The sequence below is a fragment of the Acipenser ruthenus genome, chromosome 22, assembly GCF_902713425.1.
Source record: "Acipenser ruthenus chromosome 22, fAciRut3.2 maternal haplotype, whole genome shotgun sequence".
In the NCBI taxonomy this organism is placed as follows: domain Eukaryota; kingdom Metazoa; phylum Chordata; class Actinopteri; order Acipenseriformes; family Acipenseridae; genus Acipenser; species Acipenser ruthenus.
The window spans coordinates 13,033,583-13,059,807 of record NC_081210.1 but is presented as its reverse complement, the minus strand read 5'-3'; the positions used below and the strand labels follow the sequence as shown (position 1 = coordinate 13,059,807).

General features: G+C 44.1%; 1 protein-coding gene across 3 annotated transcripts in view; it reads left to right on the top strand.

The window, feature by feature from the left end:
- Window positions 1-26,225, top strand: part of pemt (phosphatidylethanolamine N-methyltransferase) — a 182,889-nt gene that overhangs the window by 64,199 nt on the left and 92,465 nt on the right. For all 3 annotated transcript variants that reach the window (XM_058995994.1, XM_058995992.1, XM_058995993.1), the window contains exon 3: window positions 5,820-5,935. In XM_058995994.1, the coding sequence (XP_058851977.1) occupies window positions 5,820-5,935 (116 nt within the window). The remainder of the gene's footprint in view (window positions 1-5,819; window positions 5,936-26,225) is intronic.

The following is a 26,225-nucleotide window of genomic DNA, read 5'->3' as shown; positions in this document are numbered from 1 at the left end:
TAAGTATATGGAAAACAACAAAGTGGTATGTAATTCAATATGTTAATGTACCATTATTCAGAAGGTTTTATTTGTTTAGTAAATTTAGTTAATTCTATTGGGTGATGCAAAACTTTTGGCCATAACTGTACATATGACATTGTTAGTATAAAAACATTCAGTGCATTCATAAAAAAATTAAGAACATAAGAAGAACATAAGAAAGTTTACAAACGAGAGGAGGCCATTCAGCCCATCTTGCTCGTTTGGTTGTTAGTAGCTTATTGATCCCAGAATCTCATCAAGCAGCTTCTTGAAGGATCCCAGGGTGTCAGCTTCAACAACATTACTGGGGAGTTGGTTCCAGACCCTCACAATTCTCTGTGTAAAAAAGTGCCTCCTATTTTCTGTTCTGAATGCCCCTTTATCTAATCTCCATTTGTGACCCCTGGTCCTTGTTTCTTTTTTCAGGTCAAAAAAGTCCCCAGGGTCGACATTGTCTATACCTTTTAGGATTTTGAATGTTTGAATCAGATCGCCGCGTAGTCTTCTTTGTTAAAGACTGAATAGATTCAATTCTTTTAGCCTGTCTGCATACGACATGCCTTTTAAACCCGGGATAATTCTGGATGCTCTTCTTTGCACTCTTTCTAGAGCAGCAATATCCTTTTTGTAACAAGGTGACCAGAACTGAACACAATATTCTAGGTGAGGTCTTACTAATGCATTGTAAAGTTTTAACATTACTTTCTTTGATTTAAATTCAACACTTCTCACAATAAATCCAAGCAACTTGTTGGCCTTTTTTCAGCGATGGCGAACCTATGGCACGCGTGCCCAGAGTGGCACGCAGAGTCGTATTTGTTGGCACGCCGAATGAGCAGTTATCTGCTTTTTTTTTTTTTGCACGCCCTCTGAGTGGCACTTTGGAAAGCCAGTCAGTTTGATTTGCAAGGACGGCCCCGCCCCCAGTAATTAAGCAGCGCTAACTGTAGCCGTTATAATCTGCACGTTTATGGTTGGCTGTTTATGCTGCTGAGCTGCTTTATTCAAGTACTCTGGGAACAGGAAGCTGATCAAAAACAGTAAGTCTGTCCCATGGAGGATCAAATGTAATTGTGGTCAGCTATGGATGTGTCAGCGGGACACACGGGGAGGAAGGGATCGTTAGCCTGATGCTTGTAGCATTTTACTGACCGTCATCTCCTGTACTAAATGGAGAAATGGCCACAATCTTTCATACTTTACACTTGGGGTCGGGGGTCTGCGAGCCTAAAATAGGTTGAAATTACATAACCAAGCACTTTCGGCTTACGTCTTTTCTAAAAAGATGTACAGCTTTTCGCACACATGTTAATGTGCAGTGCAAGGTCTTTTGCAGGTGTCACTGGCGGCAACACGTGTATTTGTGCATTGAACTTTAAACAAATGTCCCACGCTGTTTTGATTGTCAAACCTTTCCCTTGTCATAAATACCGGAAATATATTTCACTGTCACTTACTCGTATCTCAAACTATATATTCTTTGTTCGATGCACTGTTTTTTTTTTTTTTTTTTTAATACTATTTTAATCTTAATTACGGGTCATACTGTGGTATGTTACCCCTCTTAATACAGTGGGGAAAAGCAGGTTGTAAATTCTCAAAAAACAATCGTCTCAAAATAAATTATGCCTCTGATATGTAGAGTACATTCATTTTTTTCAAGGTAGTTTGACACCACAGAAATCTTTTTTCTAATAAGTATGTTATCTGCTACTCGTCTTTTAAATATTTATTTTACAAAATGTAAAAGCAGTAGATATGTTTTATGTAAGTAAATATACAGTTGAAAAAAAATGACGGTACATCGGTAATGGTTGTCACTGTGTGCAATTGCAAACAAAAAAACAAAACAATTATGGCCAGGGTTGCAGCGCGCCAATTGAGCAAACGTCTTATATTTATTGTATGATGCACTGTGATTGTTGCTTTTACTGATGTTTAGCATTATAATTCTTAAACTTAGTGCGTCATGAAATGTGATTTATGTATTTTACTGTAGTTTAGCAATATAATATTCAAACTGTGTATTTATTGTATGATGCACTGTTATTCTTTTACAAGCTGTGAAGTGCTTTGAGATAATGTTCCACTATGAAAGGCGCTATATAAAATTAAGATGGATTGATCTTACTTGAATAAGGATTAAAGAGTCTCATTGTCCAAAATATAGAGGGGCATATGCAAAAGTTGATGGGTCCCTGTGAGGTGCACTATCACTATATAAAATTGTGCAGCGCATCACAGATATGCCACTCAGTAGAAATACTGTCAAAGACAGAATCCTGCGCATGGCTGAAGATGTTAGCCAGCAGCTCACCGCTGAGTTGCAAAAGTCAGAGTTTTATTCACTGTGTCTGGATGAAAGTACTGATGTCAGTAACCATGCAAGGTTAGCAGTAATCGTGCGTTATGCAGCTGGTGAAAACATGCGGGAAGAATTAGTGAAACTGTTATCTCTGCCAGGGAGGACAACAGGGAATGATATCTTTAATGCTGTCAGAGGGGCATTTTTGGCAGAAAATATCAGCTTGGAAAAAGTAGTTTCTGTTACAACTGATGGTGCACCTAGCATGGTTGGTGCAACATCAGGTTTCATTCAGTACCTTGTGCAGGAGGCAAAACATCCAGTTGTCCAGTTTCACTGTTTGATCCATCAGGAAGCCTTGTCAGCTAGAGATAGCAGCAAGAAACTGGATGACATCCTTAAGATAGTCACAAAGATTGCAAATTACATCATGGCTCGAGCTCTAAATTTCTGCCAATTCCAGATGCTTCTTGATGAGGTTCAGTCACAGTACTCAACGTTATTGATGTATAATAATGTCAGGTGGCTAAGCCGAGGATGAGTGCTGGAGAGATTTGTGGCCTGTTTAGATGAAATAAGGCTGTTCATGGATGAAAAAGGGGAAAACTATCCACAACTCACTGATATTGTGTGGCTTAACAACCTTACGTTTTTCAGTGACTTCACCAAACATTTTAATGACGTGAACAAAAAATTGCAGGGTTTTGGCAAAACAGCTGAAAGTATGTTTGGGGATATCAGGGCTTTTGAAAGAAAGTTAGAGGTGTTGAAAGAGACATTGACTGTGGACAGCTCAAATACTTCCCAAACCTGAAAACACATTTGCAGAAATCCCAGTAATCTGCAGGACGTTTACCACCAGTTTTCCAAAATCGTGGGGGCTTCTAGAGAAGCATTTGCAGCCAGGTTTATTCAGTTCCGCAACATGGAGGCAACACTGTCTTTCATGAGCAGTCCTGACACAGCCATGTTTGACCAGCTGAATATTTCCCAGTTGGAATGGCTGGGACATGAACGTTTGGAAATTGAATTGTTGGAATTTCAAGAAAGTGCAGTGTGGAAAAGAAAATTCACTGATCTGCATGTAACATTACAGCAGATTGCGTGTGACAGAGTAGATGGGGAAAAAGCAGAAAGTGCAGAAAATGAGATATTGAAAGTCTGGAATTCTTTGCCAAATTCTTTCAAAGCAATGAAAACTCTTGGAATTTCACTTCTAACTTTTTTTGGCTCATCATATCTTTGTGAGCAGCTTTTTTCTGGCATGAATTTGATAAAATCAGACATGCGCAACAGGCTGACATGACATGAGTGCTGCATGTGTTGCTCTAAAAATGACTGACTATGAACCACGAGTTGAAAAAATGTCAGCGGATATTCAGCAGCAGAAGTCCCATTAGTCATAGGATTGTAAATATTGTTCCCCCACACCTGCTCTCCAGACAACAGAGGGGGGAGGGGGGTTCAGGGTTTGGGGAGGTTGCGAGGGGATGAGGGCGGATGGAAGGGTTCTGTCCTAGTTCATGTAATGTTCTTGATTATTTTATATTGTGGATTGCTGTTTTTTTGGTATGTTTGCTTAATAAAAACTTAATTACAAAAAAAAGGAAAGTAAATATTGTTTTAAAAAGTTACCGTCTAGCCACAGTATACCCTTTTACACCCCTAATTAATCATTGGCACCCTTGGCACTTAGTGACGTATATTAAAAAAAAAATCCAACTTTGGGCACTCCAGCTAAAAAAGGTTCGCCATCCCTAGTCTAGATGAAGACATATCTGAGTCAACATAAACTGCTAGGTCTTTTTCATAGTTCCTTTCATCAATTTCAGTATCTCCCATATGATATTTATAATGCACATTTTTATTGCCTGCATGCAATACTTTACACTTTTCTCTATTAAATTTCATTTGCCATGTGTCTGCCCAGTTCTGAATGCTGTCTAGATCATTTTGAATGACTTTTGCTGCTGCAACAGTGTTTGCCACTCCTCCTATTTTTGTGTCGTCTGCAAATTTAACGAGTTTGCTTACTATACCAGAATCTAAATCATTAATGTAGATTAGGAATAGCAGAGGACCTAATACTGATTCCTGTGGTACACCACTGGTTACCTCGCTCCATTTTGAGGTTTCTCCTCTAATCAGTACTTTCTGTTTTCTAGATGTTAACCACTCCCTAATCCATGTGCATGCATTTCCTTGAATCCCTACTGCGTTCAGTTTGAGAATTAATCTTTTATGCAGGACTTTGTCAAAAGCTTTCTGGAAATCTAAATAAAATTATCCATTTTCAATGTTAGTTAGACACGATCTCCCTTTCCTAAAACCATGCTGACTGTCTCCCAGGATATTGTTACCATATAGGTAATTTTCCATTTTGGATCTTATTATAGTTTCCATAAGTTTACATATAATAGAAGTCAGGCTTATTGGTCTGTAGTTACCTGTAGTTACCTGAGTTTGCCAATGGCTCTCTGACCTCTGTTTTAGTTATTCTGCCTTCATTATTTGAAAAGACTAAATCAAGGCATGCCTCCCTTCCAGTCGGTGCCTTGACAAATTGCGTTAGGAAGCAGTCATTTGTCATTTCCACCATTTCAATTTCGTCCGTCGTGCCCCCCATCGGGTTTTCCCATTTTATATGGGGGAAGTTGAAATCCCCCATTAGTATGGCTTCTCCTTTTCTACACGCATTTCAAATGTCATTGTATAACAGATTATTTTGCTCAGCATCTGAATTTGGCGGTCTATAGCATGCTCCTATTATTATGCCCTTTGAATTTGTGTCCATTATTCTGACCCATATTGATTCTGCATTGTTTTCTTTGTCCTGATTTAACACCTGGGCTTCAAGACTATTTCTTATGTATAGCGCTACCCCTCCGCCTCTTCTGTCCTGCCTGTCTTTCCTATATAGTGTGTACCCACTAATATTATATTAGTCTCTATCACTCTCAGACAACCAAGTTTCTGTAACACCTATCACATCATAGTTACTTGTTAGTGCATCTGATTAAAGCAACTCCAGATTTAAAGATGCAATTCCTCCTTTCTGCTTCTAAGTGCGTTGTACTTGCCCACTCGTACTTCTCCCACGATGTCGCTTCCACAGAGGAAGTCATTTGGTCCATCAATGCTCATCTGGTTCCTAGAAACTGATTGATCTCAAAACTTTGTCAAATTGGGTCTTAAACAATCCCAGTGATCAGCAACATGACTAGGTAACCCATTCCATCTCCTCATCACTCTCTGTGTGAAGAAGAGTCTCCTTCAGCAACATGACTAGGTAACCCATTCCATCCCCTCACCACTCTCTGTGTGAGGAAGTGTCTCCTTCCCTCTGTCCTGAGTCTATCTCCTCTTAATTTCCATGGTCCTGCGCTTAATGTATTGGTTAGGGTTAGCTTTGTCCTTTTAAGAATGAAGCAAGCAAAGCCTCTTGTCTCCACACCCAGTTTCTTAATTGCTCTTCTTCTTTATGTTATAGGTGGCACGTTGGGAGCATAAAACTAGGGGTCTGACCAACTTCTTTGGGTCAGCACACACTGCCTGTTACTCCCTGGGATTCCTCATCATCCTTCTCAATGTCTATCTCAGCCACAGGTGAGTGTGTCTACTGTATGCCCTGGTGCTGCCTCACGTACCCACTGCAATGGGCTGGATCAAAGGAAGTGCTACATGCAGGAGTGGATACACTGACTGGCTCTTCAGTACTAGGGGAATGATCATTTAATACAATTTTGTTAAAAATGTAAACGAGTTAGAGAGATAAACCCAATCTCCACTGAGGAACCACTCGGTGATCTACAGTGAGCTGTGTTGTGCTTTTGTTCTTGTATCACGATACATACCTCTATTGTGATGTGATCTATCATGTAAAAAAAAGTATCACAGTTCATTGGTACACAGTGAATCGTTACACCCCTTTTCAATACTTTATAAACAAGCATGTCAGTAACATACATCCTCCATTGCCCCGTCGCCACGGCTGTATTTTCAGAATTAGAGCTATCAGAGTGATAAAAAAAGTTGACGACCATGATAGATATCAACAGTATTGTAGAATAGTATGGAACAAGAATTAGAATTGAAATGTTTCATCACAACTGGATAAGACGTTCTCCAGAATAATGCAAAAATGTAAGTGTGACTGTGGCAGTGTGGCAGGGAAAGCCCTGCCGGTGCACGTGTGTGTGGGTGGGGAGGGGGGAGGGGGTTACATTTCTCCCTGTCAAAACAAGGGTGATCATGGGTGTTAGTTAGTAATGGGTAGAGTTAGGAAGGAAATAAAATGAAGAAGGGGAGGAGTGGCCGGTCCCGGAGGCAAAGGAGGAGGGCAGCAGGGACACTTACATTAGCACTTTATCTTTCACTTTACCTACATTAGCTAACATTATGCATTGAGACTGGTTTGCTGTATGTTACTTTGTTGTATGTTTTAATCTAGCTGGAATCAAATTTAGTAACGATAGCCAGCTACCGAGCTAGTCAACTTGTTGGGGTGATAGATGGTGCGTGAGTGTGATCTTGATGCTGTGGTAATCTTTTCTCAGAAACGTAGGCTACTGGTAGCTAGCTAATCTTGTTGTTGGGATACAATATGCAACATGAAAGTAGCTGTTGTGCAGTGCTTCCTCATTGACGGATTCATGCTCACTTCGGGTAATGCATTGAGAATGAGAGCGGACTTGCAGTCGCGCGCGCGTGTGTGTGTGCGCGCACGCACACGCACACAACGTGTATCAACATGTGTGAAGTTTCTTATCAAAAACTCAAAACTCTGTGTGAATGCACCTATGAGTGTCTGCACTGTGCTTGTGTTACTGTATTTCTGTGTGTGTGCGTGTGTGCGCGTGTGTGCATGCGCGCATAACATGTATCTCTGTGTAGTCTCTTTTCAAAAACTCAAACCTCTGTGTGAATGCACCTATGAGTGCTTGTACTATCTTTGTGAGCGTGTATGTGTGTGTGCACACTTTTGGTTGTGTGTGTGGATCTCTGTAGGTAGGCTGGTCTCTTTTCTCAGTATGTGACTGAAGGGTGTGTGCACGTGCAGCTGACTCCTCCTGACATTGACTGTGTAGTTCAATGAAGCTAGAACCTAAACCCTCATTTGATATGATAGCTTGAGTAATAAAAATCCCTCAGTAGGCAACTTTGTGTGTGCGTTATAATTTTCATTGGTTTGATATCATACAGAGCAAAATCATACAGAGCTCTCACTCCCAATTTGGAATTAATTTAGAGCTCTATATCTATGGTGGCTCTTTGCTAATCGTTGCATTCATTAGACACTTTTCAATCTCATTTGCAAAAGTGATTTAATGCTTTGCTGTGTTTTATTATTAAATGAGTGAGTGAGGAGGTCAGGATGTCAGGAAGGCAGTGCAAGTTTAAAGTTGAGTGGAAAGACGAGCCTCTGTTCAGGGACTCAATAGGGGAAGTATCAGGAGATGTGCACAGGGCATATTGCAAGTTTTGCAGGAAGTCCTTTGATGTCGGTAATATGGGCATCTCAGCACTCAAGAGCCATGCACGAGGCCAAGGACATCTGAAAGTAGCAGGACAGTTACAAAATGAGCCTCGCATGACACATTTTATGAGAAGGCCATCTGAGACAGCAATTGACGCAACTGGAAGTTTCTGCGAATATTTGAAGAGGAGAGAAGACAAATGGACCCAAATCTACCACATCTGCTCAACCTGGGAAGCTGTGGTCTGCATGTTGTTCATGGCAGTTTTCAACAGGGTGAGAAAAAGACTGGTTGGAAACTGGGAGAAAAACTGAGAGCACTGTGGCAGCTCTTTCACGACAAACCGTCCAGAAGAGATGATTTTGCTGACTTGACGAAAACAACAACATTTCCTCTGAAGTTTTGGATAAAGCATCACAGAAACTTCAAGCAAATGCACTGAGGGGACAAGAGTTCAAGAAGGAATGCATCACCTTCCTCGCGACAACCAGCAAAAAGCTGCTGGAGAGAAGCCCTCTGATATATCCTGCGGTAAGACTCCTGAGCTCCCTTGACCCAGTGGCCATGGTAACCGAGGAGAAAAGTTCAATATTCAAATTTGAAAAACTCTTGAAACTCCTTCTCAATGTAAAATGGTGCACCGCTCCAGTGTGACCAACTCCTCTCCGAGTATAAACACTTCCTCTCACAGATGATCCAGCACAACAAGGCTGAATTTCTGGATTTTGTCCACAAAGGTGATTCCTGCAGGGTTGATGAATTCCTTGGGAGATTTGTAAGTGGCAGAGCAGAGTATGAGAATCTCTGGGATTTGCTGAAGTGCCTTTTCACTCTCTCACATGGGCAAGCAGCAGTTGAAAGAGGATACTCTGTTAACAAAGACATGCTGGTTGAGAACCTAAAGGAGAGGACTCTTATTTCACTCCGCTGGGTCCAGGATTCTCTGACTGGACGTCCCATGGAAGATGCCATTCCAAAGGCCCTTGTTCAACATGAATCTGATGTACCCTGCCACCAGAGGCCAGTGGAGAGTGCAGAGGAGAGGTGTGACATGACAATGTTTTTACACATGAGGTACCTACTGAGGCTGTGTGGCAGCCAATCATTGATAGTAATTGCGTGTTTTGCCAGTCAGTGAGTAATGTCTCCCTATTATCGTAAAATGTCATTGAAAATGTCCTGGAAATGTCCTGGAAAATTATTTCTTGAAAAGAGTGGGAACCCTGAATCAGTAGCTGATCAGTCACGCATCCTCACGATGTTTTTAAAAATATATATACAAAACAATAATCGGCTTTCGCCGTCATGTAAAACATATAACTCATAATATTAAATAAATAATAAACAAAGGGGCGGGACACTCCGCCACAGGGCATAATAATAGGAGCATGCTATAGACTGCCAAATTCAGACACCAAGCAAAATAATCTGTTAAACAATGACATTAGAAATGCGTGTTGCAAAGGAGAAGCCATGCTAATGGGGGATTTCAACTTCCCCCGTATAAAATGGGAGAACACGGTGGGGAGCACGACGGACGAAATTGAAATGGTGGAAATGACAAATGACTGCTTCCTAATGCAATTTGTCGAGGCATCGACTAGAGGGGAGGCATGCCTTGATTTAGTCTTTTCAAATAACGAAGACAGAATAACTAAACAGAGATCAGAGAGCCATTGGCAAACTCAGACCACAACATGGTCTCATTTGAAGTATTTTTTAAAACCCCAAAAGTAATGACTAAAGCTAAGGTTTACAATTTTAGAAAAGCAAACTATGAAGGTATGAAAAAGAAGTAGATTGGAGTAAAACTGGAGTAAAATAGAGAAAACATCCACAGAAAAAGGATGGCTGTTTTTTTAAAAATGTAGTACTAGAGGCGCAAAACAATTACATCTCAAAAGTAGACAAATCTAAATCTAAAACGAAATGGCCAAAATGGTTTAATAGATCAATTAAAAAAAAAAATTCTGCGAAAAAAGGCACTTTACAGAGCGTTTAAAAGGGACCAAAAACAAAGTACGCAGAAAGAGTACTTGGAACTGCAAACACAAGTCAAAAAGGAAGTTAGAAAGGCCAAGAGAGAGCTAGAAATCAACATTGCTAAGGGGGCGAAAACCAATTCCAAAATGTTTTTCCAATATTGTAACAGCAAGAGAACATTCAAAGAGGAGGTTAAATGTCTAAGAGACACAAATGGCAAAATCATAGACGATGAAAAAAATACCAAATATATTATTAATATATGATTACTTTTCACAGGTTTTTACAAAGGAGGACACGGACAACATGCCCAACATGTCGACCTGTTCCTATCCAATTTTAAATAACTTTAGCATAACAGAGGCAGAAGTGTTAAAGGGACTAGGAGCTCTTAAAATAAACAAATCCCCTGGGCCGGATGAGATCCTCCCAATAGTACTCAAAGAAATGAAAGAAGTTATTTACAAACCGCTAACCAAGATCATGCAACAGTCTCTTGACACAGGTGTTGTACCGACAGACTGGAAAATAGCAAACGTAATACCGATCCACAAAAAGGGAGACAAAAACGAACCAGGTAACTACAGACCAATAAGCCTGACTTCTATTATATGTAAACTTATGGAAACTATAATAAGATCCAAAATGGAAAATTACCTATATGGTAACAATATCCTGGGAGACAGTCAGCATAGTTTTAGGAAAGGGAGATCATATCTAACTAACCTACTTGACTTTTTTGAGGATGCAACATTGAAAATGGATAATTGCAAAGCATACGACATGGTTTATTTAGATTTCCAGAAAGCTTTTGACAAAGTCCCGCATAAAAGATTAACCCTTTGCGGTCCTATGTCGGACCTGGTCCGACATTGCAATTATTCCTATCCGGTCCAATGTCGGACCCTGTCCGACATAATCAAAAAAACGGGTTTCTAGTCGTTTTTTCTCAGGAAAAAGCCGAGAAAACCATTCAATGGCCGAAAAAAAAAGGGCGTATCTCATGAATAGTCATACTTGCCCCTGGGATCAGATAGGGGCGGCCATAAGGAAACAAGCTGGCTGTTACTGAATCAGCGCACAGAGAATATCACAGACATTTGCAGAGCTTTTTTGAGATGTTATAGTAATAAAATAATGACTTGGATCGCATTATTGAGGAGTTTGGTGACAAAACGAGTGATCAGGAGATGATTGATCGGTATGTACGACTATTATTATTATTATTATTATTATTTATTTCTTAGCATATGTGAAAGCAATAGCAAACGAAAGGGTGGGGCGGGGCTGGAGATGCCTAGTGAGTGCTTTGTTGATATGCAGGGCCTTTTAAACCCGTTTGACTGTGGAAAAAAAATACTTCTAAACAGCGTGCCTAAAATTAACTGCGCGTGTGAAAATAAATTGGACCTGACGCGCCTGACACGCACTTAATAAATGGACTGCAGAGGGTTAATTCTCAAACTGAACGCAGTAGGGATTCAAGGAAATGCATGCACATGGATTAGGGAGTGGTTAACATGTAGAAAGTACTGATTAGAGGAGAAACCTCAAAATGGAGCGAGGTAACCAGTGGAGTATGTCGTGGAAATTCTAATAAAGGAAGCGAGACTGCGAATTCCAAACACACAGGCCTTTATTTCTTAAGTTTGCAAACTGAGAACACTCTCAGCACACAGGGTGCTAGATAATCATCGAGCAGTGTTCCAACATACAGAGTTGGATCAGTTTCTTATATACCTTAAAATTGTCAGCAAGGCAGAGGGTTAGCCAATGATGATTCAGGTATTAGCATATAAGAGAAAACTTATAACTATGCATACTTGGCATAAAACTAAGCAAGCAGATAAAAAGGATGGGTGGTTTGGGTATACGTGCAAAAAGACACGTCTGGCTCATCCTTTTTTCTCACAGCCGCAGCTGCAGTGTAGGCATCTTGCGGTTCCTTATCTTTAGCAAGGCATGCAAGGTTATGGGAGAACAAAATGCCAGTACATTATGTCGAGTCAGTTCTATTTTCTGTAACATTTCTATAACATTCCCTCCCTTTTGAGACTTTGTCTCAACCTTATTCAGAAAATGGATTCAAACACACACACAATAGTACAAGTTAAAGCGAGATTTACAAAGTTTAACATGTAGTGTAATATGAACAAAGTGACGACCCAACGTATCCCGCTTGCAGATTTTCCCCACTATCTTAACTCATCAGGTCATCTGCCATTTTGTTGAAAGGGTCATCATTTGAATCATTACACTGGTCATCATTAGTAAGCAGGGGCATGTTTAAAACAGTGTCAACAGTTTTAGTACATAACTTTTTCACACAAGTTATGATAAGCAAAAACAACAACAATATCACTACATCATATATAAACCAGTGTCAGTAATGTTCAAAGTGTTCCGTACAGTATGGTTGAGCATTTCCCACCAACCATTGTCCGCATGTTTTCAATCATGTTCTACACTCCATGTGTGCAATGTTGTTTTTGTTCTGAGTTCTGTGCGATTTTCAGCGTAGCTGTGGTTTGTAGTATCTGGCTCTTTTTTATTATCTTTTAGTTCAGTTAAGAGCCAGATGAGAAACACAGTTAATATGCTGCCAAGAAAAATAAGTCAGGACTCTGGGGGTCCAAAGCTGACTGTCCCCAAGGCCATCCGAGCCGTCTACGTTGTTCCAGGGGGCGATACATCTTCCTTCGGGCTATAGGGCACTTTTCCGCAATGGCTTGCGTGGATACAGGTTGATCGTTCAGCGACTTTCACCGCTGTCTGCGTTGTCAGGAGCACCTGGAACGGACCTGTCCAGCGTTGTTGATGCCAATGCTTCCGGAGGTCTTTGATGATCACCCAGTCCCCTGGCAGGAGCTTGTGGAGCCTTCGGTTCCTTCGGTTCGGTTAGAGCAGCTTTTACCCTGGGAAAAATAAACTTCAGAACATTGTTAAGAGCAGCACAATATTTTACCATTTCATCCTCACATCCCATTAGGGTGAGCCTATTTTGAGGAAAAGGTGTGTTCAGCATCCGCATTGGGCGTCCCGTTAACACTTCATGAGGTGCTAGCCCTGTAGTACTGTGCGTGCGTCCACGCATGTACATCAGGGCCAATGGCAATACTGTAACCCAGGAGAGCCCTGTTTCAGCCATGAGCTTAGTTAGTTTAGTTTTTATTGTTTGGTTCGCTCTCTCCACCAAGCCTCCGCTTGCGGGGTGGTAGCTACAGTGTGAGCGTAAATCAATTTGTAGGCTTTCAGAAATGTTCTGTACCACACTGTTCGCAAAATGAGAACCATTGTCAGATGTCAATTTAGGTGGCAGACCCCATCGGGGTATAATCTCTCTCATCAGGCTTTTTACTACTGCCATAGCTGTGGCATGTCTGCAGGGGAATGCTTCAATCCATTTAGAAAAAGCATCAATTATCACAAGGCAGTACTTGTAACCTTGGCAAGGTGTTAATTCATTAAAATCCATCATGACATGTTCAAGGGGCCCTCCGGCCTCGGATGAGCTGATACGGACATGGGCGTGCTGCGGCCTACATTATTGGTCATACAAATCACACATTTAGCACAAAATTGGTTAGCATATGTAGAAAAACCTGGAGCAAACCAAAAATTGTTAACAACATTCACCACCCCTCCCTTTGACACATGGTCTTGGCCGTGTGCCAACTTAGCTACATAAGGGAAACATGAACGGGGAAGGGCAGGCAACCCAGTGGGTCCTCGCCAAATCTTATGAGTAGAATCATAAGAGCATTTGTTTTTCCACAGAGCTATCTCGGCAGGTCCCACACTGTGTTGTAAGTCAGCTTGTGGCAGTCTGGCTCGCAGTGGTGATGTGGATGACGTCACGGACCAGGAAGTAACTCAAACCAAAACAGTGGATGGGCGGTTGAAGCTGAGTGCTGGTGCACTCAGCGTATTTAATAAACAAAACAAAAACAAAAGATTTAACAAAACACCAAACAAAAGGGCACGAGGGCCGAACGAATAAACAAACAAGTAAGTTTCGTGCTGGATACTCCAGCACGTTTTAGCAATTGTTTTCTTCCTCTCTCTCTCCCGTTCTCCACTCTCGAACACTCCACACCCCGAGTGCATAGTGCTGCTGGTTTATATACTCTGGCCGAGGGATTTAACTAGTTGGTAATTATCTTATTATCCCCCGGCCAGAGTCTGCACGCGTTTGGTAAGGATGCATGACTGTCAGCTAGTTAAATAATCAGTAGCTGATCAGCCATGCATCCTCACGAGGTTTTTAAATATAACAATAAAAGACGCGGCGCTTTTACCCGCGCCGCAAACAAAAATACAAATAATAATAAATAGGGGCGGGACACTCCGCCACACATGCCCCCCCTTGTGCGCAGCACACATGGCCTTTTCGGCCACCTCCCCCCTTAGTCCCCAAAGTCCCGGTTAGCAGTCCCGGCGCAGGAACAGGGGCAGCAGCGGACCAAAGGTGGCGGCCACGGTGGGATGTCCTCCTCCCACCCAAACAGCCGTAGCGTTCCAATGGCCCGTGCACCGGCCGGCTCCTCTGGCCAAAAAAATTTTGGGGGTGGTCTCCAGACCTGCCCCCCCTTCTTCATGGCCGGCCACCCTTTCTCCTGCAGCGAAATTGCTGCGGGGGAAGCTGGTCTCCTGACCTCCCCCCCCTTCTTCATGGCTGGCAGCTGCCCTTCATGGGGCTCCAGCCACAGTATTTCCTGCCGCGAAAGTGCGGCTGGGGGAGCTGGTCTCCTGACCTCCCCCCTCCTCTTCACGGCCAGCAGTTCCCCTCCGTGGGGCTCTGACCACATGATCTCCGGCCGCGAAAGTGCGGCTGGGGGAGCTGGTCTCCTGACCTTCCCCTTCCTCTTCATGGCCAGCAGTTCCCCTCCGTGGGGCTCTGACCACCCAAACTCCTGCCGCGAAAGTGCGGCTGGGGGAGCTGGTCTCCTGACCTCCCCCCTCCTCTTCACGGCCAGCAGTTCCCCTCCGTGGGGCTCTGACCACATGATCTCCGGCCGCGAAAGTGCGGCTGGGGGAGCTGGTCTCCTGACCTCCCCCCCTTTCTTCATGGCCGGCAGCTCCCCTCCGTGGGGCTCCGACCACAGTGTAGTGACCCCAGGCGAAGCAGGATCCCTGGCGACCCCAGGCGACTGCAGCGGCAGCGGACCCTCGGGAGGTGAACTCGGGAGGGGAGCCCCTGGCCATGGAGGCGGCAGCGGGAGCTCCACTTCTCCCTCGTTCTCTGTAGCTGGTGGCTCTCCAGGTGATGCGGAGCAACAGGCAGCCCCAGGCGATGCGAAGCAGGCATCCCTGGGTGGTGCGAGGCAGGGCAGGAGCAGTCCTTCCCATGACGGTGGATGTGGAACCAGCAGGTATTCACCCTCTGCTGGTGGAGGTGGGAGGGGAAAGCAGTCCTCCCACGGCGGCTGAGACGGAACCAGCAGGTATTCACCCTCTGCTGGTGGAGCTGGGAGTGGCAAGCAGTCCTCCCACGGCGGCTGAGGCGGAACCAGCAGGTATTCATCCTCTGCTGGTGGAGGTGGGAGGGGCAAGCAGTCCTCCCACGACGGTTGAGGCAGAACCAGCAGGCATTCATCCTCTGCTGGTGGAGGTGGGAGGGGCAAGCAGTCCTCCCACGACGGTTGAGGCAGAACCAGCAGGCATTCACCCTCTGCTGGTGGAGGTGGGAGGGGCAAGCAGTCCTCCCACGACGGTGGAGGCGGAACCAGCAGGCATTCACCCTCTGCTGGTGGAGGTGGCGGAGGCAGAGGCAGCTCTTGCTGCTCTGCTCCTGGTGATGGTGGAGACAGAAGCAGCTCCTGCTGCTCTGCTCCTGGTGGTGGTGGAGACAGAGGCAGCTCCTGCTGCTCTGCTCCTGGTGGTGGTGGAGGCAGAGGCGATGGGGCGGATGCTGGCCACTCAGAGGGAGGCTGTGGCGGTGCTGGCTCCCTCTGCTGTGGCGGCTGGGCTGGTGTGTGCCGTGCTCCCTTCAGCAGCATAAATAGAGGCTGCTGGGGAACACCAGCATCCTGCCCTTCTCCCCCCCAGAAAAATTCAGGGGGTTGAGCCTGTAACTCCTCCCCTTCTGGCTCTTGGGACTGCAGCTTGGGTCCTAGGGCTGTGGAAGCCCCGACTTCCCTCTCTTCGGGCCGTGGACACACCGACTCCTCCCTTTTGGGCTGTGGACGCACCGACTCCTCCCTTTTGGGCTGTGGATGCACCGACTCCCCCCTCTTGGGCTTAGGACGTTCGGGCTCCTCCCACTCAGGCGCAGGACGTTCGGGCTCCTCCCACTCAGGCGCAGGACGTTCGGGCTCCTCCCACTCAGCCGCAGGACGTGCGGGCTTCTTTGCCTTCTTAGCACCGCCCCTCCTTCCCTTCTTCGGGACCAGCAGTTCCACCTCCTGCCATGGAGGGGGTTGGTCGGGTGCTTTGTGCCCGACCTTGCCGACGGCAAAGCACCACTCCTCCCCTTTGAGGCAGGTGAGGCAGGTTTCCTGATCCACCTGCGGCGATGGTATGGCCTTCAGGTGGATCCACTCCTCCGCAGTCTCCACCTCACCTCGATCAAAGGCCTGCACAAAGAGGGGGTCTTCATATGGGCACACCTCAGGGAGGTGCCCATACTCCAGGCAGGCGAGGCACCATGTAGCCCCTCCTTCCTTCAACTCCCTCTGATGCGCATGCCACCTCTCCATATAGGCGTCCACTTCATCCATTTTTTTTTTTTTTCAAACACAAAAAACACTATTTGAAAAAACGAACACGAAAAAAACTTCCTTTGCTGTTCCTGGTCCGGCTGTTGGAGGCGTTGTTTGTCCCACGCAGGACACCATATGTGGCAGTCTGGCTCGCAGTGGTGATGTGGATGACGTCACGGACCAGGAAGTAACTCAAACCAAAACAGTGGATGGGCGGTTGAAGCTGAGTGCTGGTGCACTCAGCGTATTTAATAAACAAAACAAAAACAAAAGATTTAACAAAACACCAAACAAAAGGGCACGAGGGCCGAACGAATAAACAAACAAGTAAGTTTCGTGCTGGATACTCCAGCACGTTTTAGCAATTGTTTTCTTCCTCTCTCTCTCCCGTTCTCCACTCTCGAACACTCCACACCCCGAGTGCATAGTGCTGCTGGTTTATATACTCTGGCCGAGGGATTTAACTAGTTGGTAATTATCTTATTATCCCCCGGCCAGAGTCTGCACGCGTTTGGTAAGGATGCATGACTGTCAGCTAGTTAAATAATCAGTAGCTGATCAGCCATGCATCCTCACGAGGTTTTTAAATATAACAATAAAAGACGCGGCGCTTTTACCCGCGCCGCAAACAAAAATACAAATAATAATAAATAGGGGCGGGACACTCCGCCACACAGCTACATCCTGTAAAGAAAATACATATTCAGTTAAGGCAGGTAATGACACCATTTGGAGCACAGGGGCCTGAGTTGATGCGGCCACTGCTTTAGCAGCAGCATCTGCAACAGTATTCCCTTGAGAGACAGAATCAGAAGCGTTAGTGTGTGCCTGGCATTTACATACAGCAGCGTTCAATAGGGGCACATCAGTAAGATTGGGTCGTGGCTTGCAGACCTGTTCTACTAAGGTGGTGCAATCGTGAGGCTCTCCATCGTGAGGCTCTCCATCGTGAGGCTCTCGGCTTCTGTAGGAAGAAGTGTAGAAGGGTTAAGCACAGTACAGCGTTTTACCACAACATGTGACATGGTCATTAATACATTCTGGTAATGTAATAGACGAGCTGGAGTCAGATGTGCTGTCTTGGCCTGTGAAATGAGAGCATGTACTGCATGAGGAACATGTACAGTTAGAGGGCACATTGCAACTAGGTCAGCACTAGCCAGCACAGCTTCAGTGGCGGCGGCCACCGCTCTCAAGCAACAGACTAGCCCTCAGGCTACGTTACCAAGGCGCTTAGAGTAAAAAGCCACAGGACGTTGTTTTCCCCCATGCTCTTGTGTCAGTACTGCTGACATGAATCCTCCCTTTTTACAAACAAACAGGTTAAAAGGTTTAGAGTGATCGGGTAACCCAAGACAGGGCGGAGAGGACAAGAGTTGTTTAAGTTTTTTGAGGGCAGTTAGTCCGTCAGGAGTCCAGTCAATTGTGTCTTTCATAGTCATCTTATGGCCATGTATCAAGTCAGCTAGGGGCTGAGTTACTGCAGCATAATCTGGAATCCAAGCTCTACAGTAGCCAGCCATACCTAGCAACGTCATCATGTGTTTTATTTTTTTTTATTTTTTTTTGTGGCAGGCTGGGGCAGTGTCAGAATTGCAGTGACATGCTCCAGGCCCAATTTCCTGCCTTCCGGTGTAATATCGTGTCCCAAGTATTTTATAGATGGTGACACGAGCTGCAGCTTTTTTTTTTTATACCTTATGGCCATTACAAGCTAGGTACTCTAAAAGAGCTCTTGCATCAGTTTCGCATGCGTGCTGAGTTTTAGAACACAAAAGCAAATCATCCACATACTGTATGAGTTTGCTTCCACCAGGGGGAACAGCTGACAAAACAGTAACTGGGTTTGGCACAATAGGGGCCCTTGCATGTATCGCGTCATTTACTAACCTGAGGTCTGGACAAATCGCCATTCTCCCGAGGCTTTGCGGACCGGGAGAATCGGGGTGTTGCAAGGCGAGTCTGGGCAGGGCACGATAGCTCCTCTAGAGACCAAAGATGCATGCACAGGAGCAATGCCTTCCTGTGCTTCCTTGCTGAGAGGATACTGGGCACGGCTAGGCCGGTGTGTGCTTTTTGGTGTGACTGTTAGGGGCTCTGCCCCTTTCATAAGGCCAATATCATACTTATCTTTTGCCCATAGAGAATCGGGGAGGCCGATCAGCAAGGGTGAAAACGTGCCTCCCAGTGCTTCCTCAGGGGGCGCATCTCGGTTCTCTGCCCCATGGATTCCCCGTTGGACAGGCGTGACCCAAAAGAAAGGAGCGCAAACAGCGCGAGCACTGGGGGAGAATTTGAACCCGTCTTAACTTTGCCAGTCAGTCACCTGCAACACAGACTTAAGCCAGACACCAGTATCTTTCCACTCTACATCATCGGTTTTTGCTATGCTTATATGTGGCACAGAGTCAGTTGTGTGGTAAAATAAAAACTGACCGCTATTTAGTTTAATGGCTGCAACACAAAAGCGTAAACCTATATACAAGGCGCTGCACGTAATTGTTTCGTTAGATGGAGGTTGTGCTAACCACTTTCTCTCAAATTCATAATCTCTTGATAAAGGTGAGTACAGGGCAGTGCAATGTAAGGCATAAGGTGATATAAACCCAGTTTCATGACCCCAATGTTGTCGAGCCAATTTAAATAATTCCTCAATTTATTCACCTCCGTTTTGTATATCCCACGAATAGAACCAACTACGGGTCTCAATCATTTGGGCCATCATCAAGGGACACGAGATGGTAACTCCGCTTTATTCACATTTAATTTCACAATTGAATTTACATAGTAGATCTCGTCCCGCTAGGTTGCAAGGGCAGCATTCTGAGAAAATAAACCGATGCATAAACGTTTTCCCTTCATATGTACGGGTAAAGGCATCATAATTTTCTCCCTCAATACTACTCCCGAGGCTCCCACTGTTTTTACTGATTCATTTGATATCATTGGGTTATGCATAGTTCTAGCATTTATGACAAACATTGCAGCACCAGTATCAATTAAGAATTCAAATGACTCACCATTCACGAAGAGATCAACGGTGGGGGCTTCTTGTGGTTTAGAAAAAGTTAGCACGTACTGCTTGTTCGCTGTTTTGGTGCCAGCTGTCCCTGCCTCGTTTCATTCTGGTTTCGGTTTGTATAGTGTTACTTGCGGTGGGGGAGCGCTCTGCCAGTTACTCCCGTTGGTTTGTTGTTGTTGCTGCTGCTGTCTCCGACACTCTCTAGCAAAATGTCCTTCCTGGCCATAATTATAGCAACTAGTGTCTTTATCCTGGTTGTGGAAGTTTCTGTTGCCACCGCCTCCGCTTCCCCCTACCCCCCGTCCCACGTCCGCCCCGTCCGCGTTGGTATCCGCCTCGGGTTGGTCCTTTGCCCTGATAATAAGCCAGCTGAGCTGCTTGCAGTTTAACTCCTTTTTCAGCTTTTGTCTTTTGATTGCTCTCTTGCTTCTGTTGTTGTCTTTCAGCGTGCTTGCAATGTAATGAGGGGAGCCGTCTCCCATCCAATGCATGTCATCCGTACCTGTTTATTGAGGGCAGGTACGAGTCCGTTTATTATGGCTGCTTTTAAAAGACTGTTGTATTCATCGGTGCCTGGTCGGAGTCCGCTGTGTTTGCGAAAGCACGTCTCCAATCTTTGTCTATATTCCTCTAGAGACTCTTTGGAGTGCTGTGTGCTCTATGTATAGCATCCCAATCGGTTTTAGTAGGGTATTGTCATTTCAATCTGTCCAGCAACTGTTCAAACTGCGGTTGATATTCTCCATCCCCTGCCGGTTTCCACGTCAGATTTTTGTCAAAAGTATCTTCGATGTCCTCCCAGCGAAGCTTTAATTTGCATCGCATAATGTGCCCTATTTCAGCGGCAGAGGGTTTGTATTGACGCACAAGACGGGTCATCTGCTCGCTGAACTGAACTGCATCCTTAGTTGGGTCGGGCAAGTCTTTAGCAATGTCTTTAATCTCATCTTGTCTCCAGGTGCGCTGAATCAGGACCTCTGGCAGCCAGTACGCTGTCAGGGGGGCCATGATAATGGCGTTGTTCAGATTGCCTTTTGGTCCCAACCGTGTAGTGAGCGTGCTGGAAGATCCTGATGTCTCAGGGGATTCTGGCGATGATAAGAAGCTCAGTCCAGGGGGCGACCAAGGGGACCAAGTCCACCGGGAACCGCCTTGGAAACCTGTCGGGTTGCTTGGGGTGGATATCAGAGGCGGAGGTGCGGGCAGCGGACTCTCTGCTGTGGGCGGAGGCTGTTGATGGACCTGGACGGGCCGGTCGGGCCGAGGAGCAGGAGCAGGGGCTGTGGAAACAGGAACACAATACGGGGGGGGAGCAGTCCCTTTCCTCATCGTAATCTCTGTTTCTCTGTCTTTTTTTTCTTTTTTTCACTTCCTCAGTACTATCTTTCTGACTTGCTTTTACCATTATGCTTTTAGCCTGCAATGCTGTTTGTCTTTCTGCTTCTCGTTCTCATTTCCTATAACCATCCCAGTCTTTTTCTCTTTCTTTGTCTTCTCAAACTCTAACTTTTCTCTACATTCTTGTAACTTCCTTTCACTCTGGGTTGCTTTTAGTGGAAAATCAGCTATTTTATGCCACAGAACAACCTGGTCTACAACACCGCGACCCCATTTATCAGCCATCGTTCGTCCCGGTCCAACCAGCGCGTCCGGGAGACAGACCTCCTTTTTACTATTACTTGACCTCATTGTAATCAAACCCACACGCGCACACACACACAATTATCAGATAACACTCATTCACTCACTCATTCACACGGTTATCTGTCGTCCACACTATATCACTGTCTATTTTTATTTGCACCACCTGCACAGAAAAATTACTTTTCTTAATTGACCATCCAACAGTGCACTTGGTATATTGATCAACTACACTAGTAGTATGACTTTTTTTTTTTTTAAACTGTGCATTTAATTTTTTCAATTGTTATTTTTAGTTCAATATTTGGTATTTCATACGATATCTTTTTAACTAGTTTAATTTGTAATTACTTATTAGTATTATTCATAGATCAGTCGAATCACTTAATTTACCTGTTTCCGGATCAGGATTTCTATGTCTTAGACAACAAAGTTCCCAGAACTTTTCTGCGCAGCCCGTTCCCAGAACGGGTTTTATCAGGTTCCCAGAACCTGAACCACGTGGTCTCTTTTTTGTCCTCTAGACAATAGAGTTCCCAGAACTCTTTCTGCGCAGCCCGTTCCCAGAACGGGTTTTATCAGGTTCCCAGAACCTGAACCACGTGGTCTATCTTTTTGTCCTCTAGACAATAGAGTTCCCAGAACTCTTTCTGCGCAGCCCGTTCCCAGAACGGGTTTTATCAGGTTCCCAGAACCTGAACCAATTGGTCTATTTTATGTATGAGGAAAACCAGTCTCACCCTTTGTCTTTGTTCGGTACGGCGTATCCGTCCACCGATGCTCCCAGCCGGGTTCAAGGCGGGTCCTTCACCTCCGAAACTATTTCAGAGTGTGGTTCCCTGAGCCACTCCTAAGCAGCCCCCGTGCACGGTTAACCTCAAAGTCCCCGGGAGCAATCGGAAAACGGAGCTAGCCGTCCCATCTGGGTCGCCAAGAATTGTCGTGGAAATTCTAATAAAGGAAGCGAGACTGCGAATTCCAAACACACAGGCCTTTATTTCTTAAGTTTGCAAACTGAGAACACTCTCAGCACACAGGGTGCTAGATAATCATCGAGCAGTGTTCCAACATACAGAGTTGGATCAGTTTCTTATATACCTTAAAATTGTCAGCAAGGCAGAGGGTTAGCCAATGATGATTCAGGTATTAGCATATAAGAGAAAACTTATAACTATGCATACTTGGCATAAAACTAAGCAAGCAGATAAAAAGGATGGGTGGTTTGGGTATACGTGCAAAAAGACACGTCTGGCTCATCCTTTTTTCTCACAGCCGCAGCTGCAGTGTAGGCATCTTGCGGTTCCTTATCTTTAGCAAGGCATGCAAGGTTATGGGAGAACAAAATGCCAGTACATTATGTCGAGTCAGTTCTATTTTCTGTAACATTTCTATAACAAGTACCAGAGGGATCAGTATTAGGTCCTCTGCTATTCCTAATCTACATTAATGATTTAGATTCTGGTATAGTAAGCAAACTTGTTAAATTTGCAGATGACACAAAAATAGGAGGTGTGGCACACACTGTTGCAGCAGCAAAGGTCATTCAAAATGATCTAGACAGCATTCAGAACTGGGCAGACACATGGCAAATGACATTTAATGGAGAAAAGTGTTGCACACAGGCAATAAAAATGTGCATTATAAATATCATATGGGAGATACTGGAATTGAAGAAGGAATCTATGAAAAAGACCTTGGAGTTTATGTTGACTCGGAAATGTCTTCATCTAGACAATGTGGGGAAGGTATAAAAAAGGCCAAGTGTTGAATTTAAATCAGGAGACCTCCACCACATCCACTGTGTGTGGCAGGGCGAAAGCCACGTGTGTGTGTGTGTGAGGGGGGAATATTGGATGGCAGGGAGGGAGTTAAAATCCTCCCTGCAAAAACACCAGGGAGCCAGGAATTGAATGAGTGATCAAATGATTAGTTAAGGCTCCAGCCACAGGTGTATAAATACGGTGATCACGGGTGTTAGAATGATTAGTGTTGGAGTTAATGTCAGTGAAGGTGTTTCGTGCTGCTGTGTCCGTGTCCTGTGTGTTTACATCCGTGAGTTTTTTGTATAGACCTTTTGTTTTGGCCCTTGTGCCTTTCAATGTTCTGTTAGTGTTTTGTTATTCGATTATTTATAATTAAACGTGCACCTGAGAGCTTAACCTGCAACTTCTGTGTCAGAGTGTCCCTTCCTGGTCTAAACACCACTGCAAGAGACGCTATCCTGTCACAGGATTGTAGAGGGGATGTCACAGACCAGAAAGGAATACACAGAGACGGTGGTTGTGATGATGAGCCGAGTGCAATGGCTGCACTCAGCGTTTAATAACAAAATAAAAGGTTTAAACAACGGAATACAAAACAGGACACGGCACTTGACGCCAAAATAAACAGACAGACAAAACGACTGACACTAAACAAACGGTGCACGGACAGACAAACAAACACGGTGAGAACAAACACTTATCTTGCACGTTTTTACTTTTAATTACTCCTCTCTCTCTCACCCGTTCTCCTCTTCCGAACACCCAACCCCGACTGCAAGAAATGTGCGTCTATATATACTATTGTGCTGGGATTCAATTACTAATTAATTATTCACTTGAATCCCAGCACGTGAATTAATTCTGTGCAACCCCGTGCTCACATATTACATTTAACCAGCACGTGAAGTGATTTGTGCCCTCCTCGTGCCTAAATATAAATCTACACTTTTTAAATACACGTGAAACACAGACCCGTTTATATCCCGTGTACCAATCTCTATACACCAACATTAACACACGCACGCAACATACAACATATAACACACAAATGCACACAGGGACGGGGCACATTGCCACAGGGGATCACACCATTAGTTTCAATGGGGATCTGTCCGGGAGTTTTGTGCTTGATCAGGTCTGGCCAGTAGAGGATGTCACTGTGAGAAATATCACTGGGCCTCTTCCTCTTTCCCCTGTGTTGTTTAAATTCAGCCTGGTAAACCTAATAATATTGAAGATAGAGATTTGGTATGTCTATTATGTATAAGAATAATGTTTAACCCTGTGCGGTCCAATAGTGAGCCGATAGAAGCCAAAAAAAAAAAAAAAAAAAAGGAGGCGGATCTGAGCAATACGCATAGTCCCTTCACCACAGACAACACGGACATAAACAAACAAGATAGCTGCTTCTGCATCCAGCGCTCAAAGAATATCACAGACATCTGCCAAGGTTTTTGAATTTTTTTAGTTATAAAATAATGACTTGGATAGCATCATTGGAGAGTTTGGTGATAAAACGAGTGATCAGGAGATGATTTATCAGTATGCACGACTATGAAGAGATATGTGATAAATACAGCGAAGAAGGGGTGAAGCAGGGCTGGAGATGCAGTACTGAGTGTCCTGTTGATATGCAGTGCCTTTTAAACCTGTTTTACTGTGAATAAAATTACTTTTAAACAGCATGTGTAAAATAAACAGCACATGTGAAAATAAATCGGACCTGATGAGTCTGACAGGCGCTGAATAAATGGACCGCAACGGGCTAATGTATAAAAAGTATAACAACTCAAAATGCATTTTATATGTAAGTCATGATTTAAGGCCTGCTATCAAATCATATTCAATACATCTTATTCAGTCATTTTTGCTCATGGTGTAGGCTTCTTTTAAAGTGATTATGCAACCCAATATAAAATTATACCATATTTCATGCTGTTACTTTATTAACAAAAGGTTAAAAATTATTAAGACAGTTGTCTCATTACTTACAAGTCTATTCAAGCAAAATATAATACCGAGCATCAAAAGAAACAAATAAGGTATATAAATGATGGACACTGACGAAATGTTTTTGGCTTCTTTTTAATCATGCGATCATTCATCCTTGACCATGACACGCTTGAGTGACTATGACTGAAGCATATACGCTGTAAAACGACTCGGACCACTCACGGTTCTTTGCCCCTTTAAAAATTGACCCAGACACAGGAAAATTGATTTTTCACGCGCTGACGTGCTATTTTAATTCACAAAACACAAAATAAACAAAACAAACACCTAGCTCTACTGAGCACTAACTAAACACGTAGGAACCTGAACTAATCCACAGGACGGCTAAGCCGTTTACCTGCCCAACAACAAAACACTCTGTTCTGTAAACTTACTTTTACTGTCCTTGTCATGACTGCTTGGAAGCAGAACACCCCTTCTGCCTCCTTTTCCTCAGCAGCCCTGAGCAGACTGACTGCCTCTTAAATACCCTGCACCTGGTTCTAATTTACAATTACCACCAGGTGCAGGGGATAATTAACACTCAAATAATTAACTAAACAATTAAACAATTAAACTAAACAAATGTGCATATGCACATGTTTTCTGCAGGGAGGATTTAACCCCCTCCCTGCTGTCTTACAACACTTCCTAATTAGTGAGACAGTTGATTGGACACTGGATATGGAGTGATTTCAGCTGTTGAATTGCAAGCTTGAATAAAAGCAATAAAGAAAATCACAGAAAAAAAACAACAATATGCCACATCTGTCAAGAGAGCAGTGCCTTCGTGCAATCGGCATGTTGGAGGCTGGCCGTCTTGGGTGCTCACAGCCAGAAATTTCAAACCTGGCGAGACAGTATAACTAGACACACACTGTCAATGACAAGCCACGAAATGGGAGACCAAGAGTCACAACACCTGCCCAAGATCGACAGATCATTTTGCAGCATCTTTGTGATGTCAGTTGTTAATCAGCACAATAAAAAGTCACTGCACCTGCTCTAAAACAGAGTTTGTCATTTTTCGATCACATCTAGTGAATTTTATCCAAATATAAGTGATAAGTTTCTTTTGATGCTCATATATAAGTGATACATTTCTTTTGATGCTCAAATATAAGTGATACGTTTCTTTTGAAGCTCAGTATACATTATTGATTAAAAGTTGGCAGACTGATATTTTAATAGGTAACATATACCATGAGACAATGTGCTCTTCTGTATTGAATCCAAATGAAGATGTCTGCAGTGTCAGTGCGTGTGTATGTAATGTTAGAATAAACTCCTTTATAGACTGAAGACAGCAGGGAGGGT